The 14,389-nt window shown below is 29.5% G+C and overlaps 1 protein-coding gene across 1 annotated transcript; it reads left to right on the top strand.

The window, feature by feature from the left end:
• Window positions 1-3,813: 3,813 nt before the first annotated feature.
• Phum_PHUM615970 (uncharacterized protein) lies at window positions 3,814-8,418 on the top strand (the record flags this gene model as incomplete). Its single annotated transcript, XM_002433115.1, has 3 exons — window positions 3,814-4,011; window positions 4,184-4,322; window positions 5,468-8,418. The coding sequence occupies 3 exons, from the start codon at window positions 3,814-3,816 to the stop codon at window positions 8,416-8,418; spliced, it is 3,288 nt and encodes a 1,095-aa protein (XP_002433160.1).
• Window positions 8,419-14,389: the final 5,971 nt, after the last annotated feature.

Raw genomic sequence — 14,389 nt, forward strand, 5'->3', positions numbered from 1 at the left:
CGAATAATGAATAATAAAACGAATAATCGACGGCAAACTTTTTCTTTTTTTTTTTTTAACATTCGATAATGAATTCATTTTTGATTTATATAAAATGGCGTTCGTAAAATCGTTTCCGGAAAACTTTTTTACAAAAAAAAAAAAAAAAATACGTTCGAAGGGTGGGGAGTTGGGGGAGGTTGGGGGAGGGAAAGGGAGGCGTGAAGAGATAAACGGGGAGTCGATTTTAACGATCTTTAAAAAAAAAAAAATATATGAATATTAAACGTGGATTTAGTGGCAATAATATGATAGAATGGTAAAAACAAAAAAAAAAAAAAAAGGTTTTGTGAAAGTATCCCTTTCCTTTTTTCCTTTTTTCCTTTTTTTTTCCTTTTCCTTTTCTCTCAAAGGTTTTATCGTGAACGTTAAAAAAAAAAAAAAATTTTTTTTTTTTTTTTTTTTTTTTTTTTACCTAAATTTATACGTTTAAATTTGCATATAGCAAATAAAAAAAAGGAAAAAAAATGGAAAACGAATGAATAATAATAATGATGATGATGATAATAATAATAATAATAATAATGATGATGATGATGATGATAATAATAATAAAAACTGAATTGTCATGAAAATCGATGAAAAGTAATTTCTTTTTTTTTCCTTTTTTGTTTCTAGCGACACGTTTTTCAATTTTTTTTTTTTTCCTTTCCTTTTCTTTTTTATTATCCGGGAGGGGGAAGGGAGAGGGGAGGGAGAGAGAAGAGGAGGAGAAAGAAAGAGAGAGAGAGAGATAAAAACTAAAATATTCTGTTGCGAAATAAAAATTTACACTTACGTTTAAGGTTTCTTTCCCATTGTAAAATGTTATAAATTTTTAACGGTTGAAAAAATCTTTTCCCACATTTTTATTTCCTTTTTTCTCCTTTTTTTAAAATCCTTTTCCTTTTTTTTCCTTTTTTCCTTTTTATTTAACGTTTAAATTAAGATCTTTTTACAGTCGACTTGTACAATCGACCGCGTTTTTTTTTTTTCCTTCCGACATTTTGTTTTTTTCCAATGTCATCACCTAAAACCAATTTTTAATTATTATTATTATTTTAAATGATAATTTGGGAGGCGGGGAGCGGAGAGCAGAAAGGGAAGGAGGGAGGGAGAGGGTGAAAATGGAAAGGGATGAATATGAATATAAAAAAATTAACTTGTTATTAAAATAATATCAAATAAAATGTCGCCATCAACTTTTCTTTTTTTCTTTTTTTTTTTAATTTATGTATAAAAATTCTTTTTATTTTAATTAAATCCCGATTTTAAAAAAACGTGGGAGAAGAAAAAAAACGTGGAAGAAGAAGAATAAGAAAAAAAAGTTTTTTTTTTTTTTTTTTTTTTTTTTTTTTTTTTAAGGATTATATTATAAATATTTTAATTAAATAAATAATATGTAAATTAAAAACAAAAAAAATTTAACTTTAAAATTTTTTGTTTTGTAAAAAATTTATTATCTTCTGCTAAAGAGCGGGAAAAAAATTTATTTCAAAATTATTCGAACGAAGCAGACGAAATAAAAATAAAAAAATGATTTTTTTACACGATCGAGACTCCCTGCCATTATTTTCCCGTATGGGAATAATCATTTCATCCCCAAATTCTTTTTGACAAACCTTTTAATAATATTCTGCTATCTTCTGCCACTTCTGTGTTGTTTATAACTCATATATTTATTTATTTCCTTTTAAAAGATCCCTCCCCTCGTTCCCTCCAAAAAAAAAAAAAACCTCATTTCCCCGGATATACGTTTGGAAAATTTTTTTTTTCCATTTTTTATTTCCCCTCCTCTCCTCCGCGCTCCCCCTCGAAAACCCTAAACGTTTATTTTATTTATTTATTTATTTTTTTCCAAGGGATGATTTTGGGGAAACGGGCGCAAAAGTTTTCCTTTTTTTTCTTTTACCCTTTAAATTATTATTATTATTATTATTATTATTATTATTATTACTTTTCCAACGCATTCGAGTTACGTGATTTATTCACGTGTGTCTCCATTTTTTTTTTCTTCCTCCACTTCATATGTTTTTCTTTTTTCCCTCCCCCTTTTCTTTAATGGGACTTTACCCTCTACGACCTCTTGACCTCATTTATCGGGGGCTAAAATTTAAATTAAAACTTATACAAAACATACGTCGTTTGTTCGTGACACGTGGTTATTAAAAAAAAAAAAAGAAAAACTTTTACGACGTTTAAGCCTAAAATTCGCTAACTTTCTAATTACACGTTTTTTTTTCCAAATTTATAACCGTTAATTAATAAAACCGATTGAAAATTAAAGTAACAATGACAACGTTGCAAAATTTAAGTTCTATTGCCACGTCATGAATTTTTTAATTTTTTTTCTTAAAAAATAATTCCTTTTTTTTTCTTTAGCATTTAAAAACGAGAGGAAATCAAAAAGGAAAAACAAAGAAAAATTTTAGGAAAATTTGTTTTTCCCTTTTTCCGGAAAAGGAAAACAATTTTCCGATAACGCACAAACACACACAAAAAAATATATATATATATATATATTTTTCAGGTTGATATGTGCAAGTAAGTATTGATGCAAAAGGAAACTTTTCGGTTGCCATGACACCGTGGGAGAAGAAACCCACTACTGACATCCCAACATTAAACTCACCCCTATTTTGCGACCACCCCGATTCATCAGAAAAAATTATTTTTTTTTTAAAAAAAACATTTTTATATAAAATATTTTTTTTTTTTTTAAATTTCTCGTTATTAATTATTTTAGAAAGGATAAAAATGACAAAATGGCGGATCAATTTATTCGACTCGTTATTGTTTTTTTTTTTTTTTTTCGTATCTCTTAAGCCTTATCCTTCCTTACGTACCGTATTCAGGTATTTAAGGTCGACGAGTCGATAATGTTTAAAAAAAAAAAAAAAACGTGTTACGCGTTACGCATTACGCCGACAAATTTCCCGTGTTTTGTATTTTTACTTTTCCTAATACGTTTATCATTATTATTATTATTATTATTATTGTTTTACACGCGAAATGTCGATTATACATTTTTCGTTTGTTTGTTTGTTTGTTTGTTTGTTTGTTTGTCTGTCTGTTTGTTTTCCTAACCTTCTCTCCAGTTTTTCTTTTTTTCCTACCTAAATAATTTTCAACCCTTTTTTTATTTTTTTTGTCTCGTTTACTAATTAAATCGACGTCAAAAAAAAAAAAATAAAAAACAAAGAAGAGAGGGGAGAGGGGAGAAGAGGGAAAAGGGAAAAGGTTAAAGTTCAATTTTTTTTTTTTTTTTGTCCCGGAGAAGATTAAAGTCCCTCACGATGCGGGATGGGAAACAAGGGAGCAATCGGGTTCTTTTCATTACGTCGGGTTATTTTAGAGAGAATGGGGGAAAAAACGTGGAGGAAAATGGCGAGGGAAGGGGTAGTGGAGGTGAGGGAGTAGGGGAAGGGAGAGAGGGAGAGAGAGAAAGAGAGAAACAGATTTTCGTTAAAAAAAAAAATGTATCGAGAAGCAAACTGGAGAAGAAACAATTTTTACTTTTTACTTTTTTTGCCATCGTGTTTTCATTTTTTTGTTTAATTTCTATGTCGGTTAACCACGTGACTTTCATTTTCGTAAAAAAAAAAAAAAGTGGAAGTAGAATAATAATAAAAAAAAAAATTTTTTTGCCGCGTAAACGTATCCCGTGACGTAATATTTCAAAATTATCATCTTCGTTTTCAGAGATAAAAATGAATGACTGATTTTTCGTTTGTTTTCTATATTCCGTAGTGATAATAATAATAATAATTATTATTATTATTAGAAAATTTCAAAATGTTCGGTAGTAAATTAAAAACTTGGATGGAAAATCACATCGGACGTAATAAGAAAAAAATACAAGAAAAAGAAAAAAATGATTCGTCGACGACGACGACGACGACGACGACGACGAGGAATGGACGAACCGTCATTTTGGATTCGTCGGAAAGTTTAGCACAAAGCGATACCGGAATATCATCGAGTTCGCAACAGGTTTGTGACGTCACTTTATTATTATTAATAACTTATTATTATTTAAAAATTTTTGGCGGGGGGGTGGGGTGGGGGTGGGGAGAGGAAATGTCAAATACTCCTCCCTTTTCGTAATAATTAATTGTTAAAAATTAATTGATTACCTTTTTCGTTTCCGGTTCTTTCCTTCCAGGTTTTATCATCTTCCATGACTGATAACAACAACAAAGAAGGCGGTTATTACACGACGACGATGGAATCTGAAAAAAGTGGAATGACTCATTGTTTAACGGCTATTAGTTTACCATCACCGGAATCTGCTTATTCTACAGGTAAAAAATCTCAAAGGAAAAAATGCGTGGGTGTGCGTGCGTGAGTGAGTGCGTGAGCGGAGGCGCGAAAGTTCAAAACTTACTCCGCGGTAGTCCTTAGAGTTATTACATTTTCTACCTTTTTCTAGAAGAATCTTTTCCGTAAGGTTCCTTTTTCAAACTGTGCGGTCACTTCCGGTCTGTTACGTCATAACGTTATGAAAACGTCACATCATCCGTTTGGTACATGGATTCCAATCATTCTGCAGCATCCTAATAAAGTTTTTATCGATTACTAAAACATTCCCTCAGGATGATTAAAACTTGTTTTCCCACGCCACCATAGGTTTCCATTACCCAAAACTTTTTTAGGGTTTTTTTTTTTTTTTTTGATAAACCCTGTCGACGACTTCCATGTTACACAAAAAAAAAAAAAAACCAAAAAATATATCAAAGTGTTCGAAAAACGCAATCATCATCAAAATCTTATTAATTAAAAAAAAAAAAAAAAATTTCCAGCAAACTTTTTTACACAAGTTCCATAAATTATTCGACGATTCCAGTTTTAACCCTTAACCCTCCCTTAATAAAAATTGTTTGTTGAACTTATCGATTATTATTATTATTATTATAACAAAGCGTAAAAAAAAAAAAAAAAAAAAAAAACGTTTAATTTTACAAAACAGATGATGCCGGAAGGAAATAATGGCGTCGAAACTTTTGGTTATAAAAACCCACTGACGCAAGTTTACCAACATTTAAAAAAAAAAAAAAACTATAAATTTTCATCGGTTATGTGTTATTTTAATTGTTTTACCGTAATTACAAATAATTTTTTTTTTTCTCCATTTCCATCCTTCCAGTCGATTGTGAGTGATACGCACGCACGCACACGCGCACGCACACGCACACGCACACGCACACACGCACATCACATCATATTATGAGAAACATTGAAATTATTTGCAAAAATAAAAATTATGTCACCTTTTTTATTGAATCATGTCCAAAGAACGAATATGACTGGAGTTGTTGTTGGCATCATTCCTCTTTTTCGCATTACGTCATCAACCTAAAATTAATTCGATTATTATTATTATTCTGATAAAAGTGCGTGTGCGTGTGAGAAATTTTCACCGTAATCGTTTTAATTTTGTTTTTTTCAGGGTATTCGACGGATGGAGCTTCACCGGGAGGAACGGGACCTCCGGAATATTACATAAATATCCGAACGGGAAAACATTATTTTCCATCGCCGGCTCCGACGCCGACATCACCCCAACCCAATAATCCTACATTCGCTCAATATCATTCCGAAAATCAATACATGACGACAACATCATTCCTAACGAGTAATTGTTCGCTTCCGAGAGGGTATTTATCACATCCATCTCATCATTATTCAGGGTTATCAGTCGTCGTAGTTGATAAAAACGAATCGTGTGACGGGTACACGACGACCAATGGTTTAAGGAATCGTCTATCATCCGTCACATCACAAACGGTTTTTCCAACCAAAACTTTTTTCCCCGAGTCGTCTTCTCACAAATCCGTTGGACCGGAAGACCGTGAACAAGTCAACAAATCGTCGTCGATTCCACCACTATCGACTTCCGGCGGTTACGACAACAGTTCGAAATCTCCGAGTCAAATCAAATCCCCGTCGAAATCTCAGTTAAGTTCATTTAAATTGTTTTTAAAATCCCCTAAACAAGATAAATTTAAAGACGATGGTAAAAATTGTTGTAAAAAAATCCTTTCGCCGAAGAGTAAAAAATGGTACAAGCAACCCTTTCAAAAATTCGCCAACAACAAGAGAACATCGACGGATTCAACCGCCGAGGGAAACGTTTTCCATAATAATAATACTAATAATAATAATAATAATAATAAAAACGATGGGAGAAAAGACGTTATAGGGGATAAAAATGTTTATTACGTGTCGAAAGAAAACGCGGCGTCACCCAGACAGAGAAACAGGATAAAAACAAATCCCTGGCTTCCGACGGAACCCATGTCATCTCAAAATTTTCAAATCAATTTCTCACCGGATCTGATGATGAGAAATCGATCGTGCACGAACACGCCGTTGCAAAATCGTAAAATAAACGAAAACGTCGAAAACGTTCAAAATCGATTTCAGGAAATGAACGTTCGATACGACGAACGTTCGAAAGACTATTTAAAAACGCTCGAAAAGGTTGTGAGTCGTCACGTGGGACAAAAATTATACCACCTGGAATTGAGCGATCATTCCGAAGAAGATGTCACGTTGAACGAAATGATGGGAACGTATAATGAAAGTTACGTTTACGAAAAGGAAACGGATATACTTAGCGACAGCGATCCGACGGATTGTGAAGATTACGTAACGGATTCGGAAGCTGATAACGGAGGAGATGAACAAGATTCACACGATGACGAATTGGATTTTATTGATAACGGATCCATAACGGAAACGGATGAAAAAAATATCACGGGAAATCCGGGAAAGTGTACCTATCACGATATATACGTTTCAAAAAAAAATTCATTTTTATACAAATCCGAAAGGCATCATCATCATCATCATCATCATCATCATCATTCTAGAAAGGATTCGGATTCGAAAAAAAATTATCGTAAAGAAAAAGATGTTAAAATGAGAAAAACGAAAGATAATGAAAAAGTTAATGAGAAGTTAAGGAGAAAATCCGTTGTTAGGAAATCGTTTAAATGCGACGAAGATGATTTAAAAAGAAAACCGGAAGTCAAAGTCAAAGCGGAACTCAATGAAAACGTGGGTGGATTGAATTTGAGTAGGGTTTTGATGGAAAGAATGATGAGTAAAAACGGTTCGAAAAGTGCCGACGGTACACCGGTTTCGATAAGGAGGCAAAATTTGATAAAAGAACTCAGGGAAACGTATATCGGTTCAGAGAGTAAACAAACGGGACAAGAACAACAACAACAACAACCGGAAAAACAAAATGAAAAATCAATTAATAAAAAATTATTCGTCGTGGATATAGAAGGTGATAAGAAATACGACGAATTGATAACGGAAGCGGAAAACATATTTCAAAGCATGCAAAATAGTCCAATTTTTCAAAATCGTAAAAAAATTATTATTAAACCCGATGACGATCGGGGTGGTGATGATGATGATGATGATGATGATACACGTTTAAACGCGAATAAAATGTCGGATACTATCGACATATGGAAAAATGCTGAAAAAATGTGCGATTTGGTTTTAACGGAACAGGAAGTGGTTACGTCGTTGCGAAAAAGTCCAAAAAATTTAGGTTTGAAATTATTCGACGAAAAGGAAATTCTACAAACCCCTAGAAAAATCAAACAATTAGATTTTTGTAGAGAGAAAAAAAAAAATAATTCGTTTAAAACAAAATCGTCTGCTGCACACAGTCCTCTCGATCCTCTCGGTCCGACGTTTAAAAATTTTTCTATATTTAAACCCGCGAACCCGATCCAAGATGTTAAAATATCGTTAAGTTCATCCGACGAATTCGAGGAAAGACCTGGGGAAAATAACGAACGGGTACCGGTACCCGTACCCGTACCCCAAATAATTCCCCTCGTCGAATCATCTCCCGTCGTTCCCATCGCATTTCAATCCGTTGATTTGGGACAACCTTTGACCTCTTACTGCCCTCAATCCGAACCCGTTAAACGTAAGATTTACACGTGTAGTAAAACGTACGATAAACTCGTCAAAAGATTCGAAAACACTCCGAAAATATCTCGCGAAGAAACCGGACAAATTCGTTCGCGTCACGAATCCATAATGTTAAAAAAGAAAATGTCGACGAGAAATTTGGAAAACGATCATTATAAAAAATCTAATAAAAATAATCGCGGACATTTTCGCGAACAACAAGACAAAAAAGAAAATATAAATAACGAAAGAATATTCAATAATAATAATAATAATAATAGTAATAATTTTTACCCTGGAGAAATTATTTTTCCAGCAGCAGCAGCAGCAGCAGCAGCAGTTGCACCACCACCACCATCATCATCTTCATCATCATCATACGAATCAAATCATTTGAAACGTTCAGCGCCTGCAATAAAAACAAATAGGCAATTACACGACTCGAACGTATTGAGATAAAAACACGTTTCCCTATATTATTTTTGTTAGTCGCATCATTCTTATTCAATTTTAAATGAGAAAACGTACACGCGTTCGCATATATTTATATATGCGTATCGATTCGAATTTAAAAAATTATTTTCCTTTTTAAAAAAAAAAGGGTAGTTGTAATTCTTTCATCATCATCATCCCTTATTTAAAGAAGTATATTCACAATTCAAACTTGTTTACCTAAAATGGGGGAAGAAAATTTACAAAAAAAAAAAAACTTTTCTCTCTTCATCTTTTTCTAAATCTTTTTCACCATGTTTTAAATCCGCGTTTAAATTTTCAAAAGACCCGATAATGAGCAAAGGCAAATTTTACTATTAAATTTTACTTTAATCAATTAACAATCAAAGTAAAACCCCCCCACCCCCACTACCCCAACCCCCATCCACCCGCCTAACGATAATCGATTCATATTGTAAATAGAGTAACAACAAAAATGGCTGCTGATATAAATAATTATGTATTAATTTTTTTTTAACGTTCGGTTACCACCATTTACTTACATACATATCTGTAAATAATTATATAACCCTTATATTTATTTATTTATTTATTTATTTATTTTAAATTGTTACCGTTCTTATTATATTCCTTTTTCTTTTCGATATATATATATATATATAAACAACAATGCCGCCGGATAATGTTAGCATCATTATTATCATTTTTCTCTCTCGTAAAAAAAGAAAATACTTTACGTGCGTGTGTGTATATATATAATCGAGAGTATAATTAATGTACTTGGTGATATGACTGTTAAAATTTATCAGAGAAGAAAAGAAAAGATTAATGATGATATAATACGTAAAATATTCTTGTTTTAATTTATTACCCGTGGTCGTCCATTTTGATTTTTCTTTTTTTCGTTTTTTTTTTTTTGTTCGTCATATAAGAAATTTTTATTTATTTTATTTATTTACAAACCAACACCATTATGTAATTTTCTCTCGTGCATTTTTTATTATTATTATTATTATTAATGTTTTACGCGTAATGAACGAAAAATCTCGAACGATTTGTTAAAACAACAACCGCAGCATAACTTGAGAATTTTTTGAAATCGATTCGAAATCCGTTAAGAAAAATACGAACGTTTCTGATTGGTCAATTAAAAACTTAATAATTACAAAATTTATAAATTTCTGAACGCGCTCGACGACGACGACGACGACGGAAAAAATTTTTTTTCCCCCCCCTTTTTCCCCTCTGTCGTTAACGAGAAAGGTAAGAGGTAGGATGGGGTGTGAGAGAGAGAGAGAGAGAGAAACTATCGGAAACTTTTTGAAATGTTACTTTGCGTTTATATATATATAAAATGAAATTTTATCGTCAGCTTTTTTGTTTCCGCCATTTTTTTTTTTTTTTTGTAAAAATAAGCAAAATTTTCTAGAAAAAAAAATCTTTTTCTGTAAAATATAACATAAAAGGATAAAAAGAAGAACGAAAAAAAAACGAAAAAAGAAAAACGAAAAGTTCGTTAAATTTCTACCATTTTTTTTTTTGTTTTTTTTGTTCCAAAGGTAAAATTTCATAACGTTCATTTTTCTTTTTTATGTATTTGTTACGAAATTTTACGACGACTCATCTTTTATTTATTAAAAAACATAATAAATAATTTAAAATACGTTACGTAATTATTATTACAAATCGACTTCAAAATGGCAGTAATTAACAATAAATTTTTTTTAAATTCCCGATAGAAATACGTTACTTAATTACATTGACTAACACTCTCATACCTGTATAAACTCATACCTGTATAAAAAAAAAGACAAATTGGCAAATAAAAAAAAAAATTTTGGCTTAAGTTTAACGGTTGGCAAATCACTGCAATCATTATTATCATCATCATTATTATTTTCGTATTGATGAAAAACCTAAAATCCTTGATTTAAGGACGTTAATTTTCACAATTGAATACATTAATTATTATTATTATTATTATTAGTTATTGTTATATTTGTTCGTTTTTTTTGTAAATCCAATATGGCCGCGTTTGTTAAATAAAAAAAAAAAAAAGTTTGGGGGAGAAAACAAAACAAAACAAAAAAATTTTCTATTGGACCTTCGACGATCGTTTTAAATAAAATTATTATTATTATTATTATTATTAGGACCTGAATGATAATTTTTAACGGATTATTTTACGTAATTTCCGGTCATTGTAATTATTTATTATTATAATTACTATTATTAATTATACGGTCTCGGTAATTAATTCTCGTGTGGGTGTCTGTGTGTGTGTGTTTTCTTTCGTTTTTTTTTTATTATTATTATTATTTTTTTTTTTTTTCTCTTTCTTCCCAACCAACCACCACGCCATTTTTTATTTTTTTTTTACGCATTTACAAGAAAATTTATTATTATTTTACATCCGTACCGTCCTTGGCAAAAACCTTATTCCCCGCCGCAGGAAATAAATAATAAAAAAAAAACTTCACGAAGCGTAGGAGTTTTTTTTTTATTTATTAACGAACTAAACCAAAAAAAAAAAAAAAAAAACGAATTTTCATGTATCAAAGTAAACGAAATAAAAAATCGCGTAAAAATTAATGGATTTTCGTTCGCGAATTCGAATTCGAATACAAATTCAAATTCAAAACTACTACTTCGCGTCGAACGGTTATTATGTATTCTATGAATCGTTTACAACAAATAATTAATAAATATTACATAATTATACGAATTAATAATTAAATAGTGCAAATTAATTAAATGGAAAAAATATTATTACATCCCCGCGAATTTTGTTTTCGCAAAAAGACGCCATTAGTCGAGACGTTAAAAAACGCGTGCAAAAAAAAAAAAACGTTAAATTTTTTTTTTTTTTACCTTTTCATGTATCCGAAAACATAAAAATCATTTATCAATCCACGATTTATCGATTTATCGATTTCATCGATCGATCGAATATCGATTTAGGACGGAATTGTATACGAAAAAAAAAAACAAACAAAAAATCGTTAAATTTTGTTTTTCTCTCGAAAAAAATCATTTCGACTAGTTTTCAAAAAAAAAAAAAAAAAACTTTAGTTTCATTTTTCACCGCTATTCGAAAGCGCTCCTCTTTTCCCCCCACCCCCACCCACTTCCATCCGTCTGTCTCACATTCAACCCTTTCCAAAACTCACGTGACGAGTAGAATGAAACAATGTTGCCAATTTTTTGCATAATTTAATAAACGATCCGAACGAGTAATTGTATTTATATTTATGCAACGTTGCGTGAGTACGTACGCGCGCGTTATCTATATATATATATATAAGTGGGAAAGGGGAAAAATTATGTTGGGAGGAAGAAGGGGAAACGCGGGGGGGGGAAGAAATCGGGAGAAGAAATCGGGAGACGAAATCGAAAACAATAAATATGTGAGACTTATATATATATATATATATATTTTTTTTTATTATTTATTTCATTTATTTTTTAACGATTGTTATTTGTTATTGTTTATTTATTTATTTATTTTGTTAATTATTTATTTATTTATTTTTTAATTTTCTACAACAAAAAATAAATGAAATAAATGAAATAAAAAAAATTTTGGTATCCATTTTTTTTTTTTTTTTTGTAATATTAGAAATTAATTCGTTATAATCACAAACTAGTCTTATTAATCTAGTCTTATTATTATTATTATTATTTATTAGAATATTAGACGTGGTGGAAATTAATATAATAAATAGATTCTAGAACCACTTTTTTTTTTTTTTTTAAATAGATTTGTTAATAATTATTACATAGATTTTTTTTTTTTTTTTGTTAAACTTTTGGTGTGCTGTAAACAATTATTATTATTATTATGTGTGATTAGAATTCGATTGTATTTATTTTATATATATATGTATTTATTTAATCGCAGGACCGTGTTCAGAATATAATTTTATATATAAACTCTTATGTAAAACGTCGTTTGACCTAATTAAACGCCGCGTTAAGAAAAAAAAAAAAACTTTTGAAAATTTAACCGTTTATTCTCGTAACGGTTTTTTTTTTTTTTTTTTACGTTACGCATTAAGGCGTTTAATCGCGTAAAAAAATCTTAAAAATAAATTTTTTTTTTTTTATTAAAAATAATTACGCCGCGTTTAAATCATATCACGTGGTGTTATTTTACGCGCCGGTCGTATTTGATCACGTGATATTTAAAATTTTTAAATAATTATAAAAAAAAAATTTAAATTTTTCGGTAAATGTTTTGCACGGCCGTAACGGATTCGCCATATTTAAATTATCAACGGTTATTTAAAAACGACAAGTTGACCAACCTAACGAAAAAAAAAAAAAAATGAAAAAACCCTAATAATGAAAATTCAATTCCAGAAAATTCCATAAATTTGACTAATAGTATTCGACACGTAACGGAAATCTCATTTAATTTTAATTCATTACGCAAATAAAAATTTATTATCATTATCATTATTATCACTATCATCATCATTATTATTATTATTATTATTATTATTATTATTATTATTATTATTATTATTATTATTAAAATTTAAATTCATTCAAACGAAAAAGAAAAAAAATAAATTTTCATATGAAAAAAAAAAAAAAAACGAGAATATAAATTATTTTAATTATCGTCATTTTCTCATAAAAAAAAAAGAAAGAAAAAAAAATGATATTATAATCACAAAAAGTAATTACATGGAAATTTATTATTATTATCATCATTATCATTATCATTATCATCATTATTATTATAACCACGGCATTCGAGTCAAAAAAATTCATTTGCGTTTTTAACGAGGGGTCCTAACGAGAATTTAAAAATTTTTTTTTAATAAAAAAAAATAATTTTTTATAATTTTCAACGTGTAAATTTTTTTTTTCGTCTGCTTGTCTAGTTACACGTCGTCAAAAAAAAAAAAAAAAAAAAAATTAACGAACACGAACACGGTCCACGATAAAAAAAAAAACAAAAAAAAACCAAAAAAAAAAAAAAAAATTTATATAATCATCAACCGTCCTGATTTTTTTTATATATAAATAATAAACATTAATTAATTATTATTATTATTATTATCATTATTATTATTATTAGCGACTCTTTTTTTTATTTGATTACTATTTAATAATAAATATTATTATCATTATTATTGATAATTCGAATGAAAAAAGACTAGCATGAAAAGTTATGTACTATTATTATTATTATTATTATTAATTAGTTATTTTTATTATTATTAGTACGATGTAAAAAAGAAAAGAAAAGAAAATTGTAGTTTTTTTTTTTTTTGTTTAGTTGTTTTTTTTATTTAGATTAAAAAGAAATTAGAAGAAAGAAATTTACACAAAAATAACTATGTATGTATATATTCATTGAATCAATCAATCAATCAATCAATCATTCATTCATTCATTCCTTTTTTTCCTATTTAAAAAAAAAAAAAACTCACTCTTTAAATTCCAATTCGTCGTGGTTTACATTAGAAATCACATTTCGGGGAAGGAGGAGGAAGCGAGGGGGGCGGGGCGATGTTTAAATTTTACACGTCATCGTCGTCTGCTTTTGTTTTGTTTTTGTTTTTAGAGATTTTCCCGCCAATTTTCAAAATTTTTGATTATTACTACGGTTTATGATTTCGCGGGGTTTGAGAGAGAGAGAGAGAGAGAGGGGGGAGAAACAATTTTTTCTTTTTTTAATTTTTTATTCTTTAACCTTCGTTTATTTTGTTTTGTTTATTTTTTATCATGTAAATTTTTCCGTCCGCCATTTTGTTTCCCGCCTTTTTTTCACTTTCGACCGATTTTTCAATTTACATTAATTAACCGAAAAAACCTAATTAAAAAAAAAAATTTACTTTTGTTTCTCTCTCTCTCTCTCTCTTTTGTTTTTGTTTTTTTTTTAATTATATATATTTATATCTTTTAATTAAATAAATAAATAAATATACAATGCCAGTAAGTTTTTTAACAGCCATTGTTCGAA

Source organism: Pediculus humanus, genomic scaffold (assembly GCF_000006295.1).
Source record: "Pediculus humanus corporis 1103172108322 genomic scaffold, whole genome shotgun sequence".
Lineage (NCBI taxonomy): Eukaryota > Metazoa > Arthropoda > Insecta > Psocodea > Pediculidae > Pediculus > Pediculus humanus.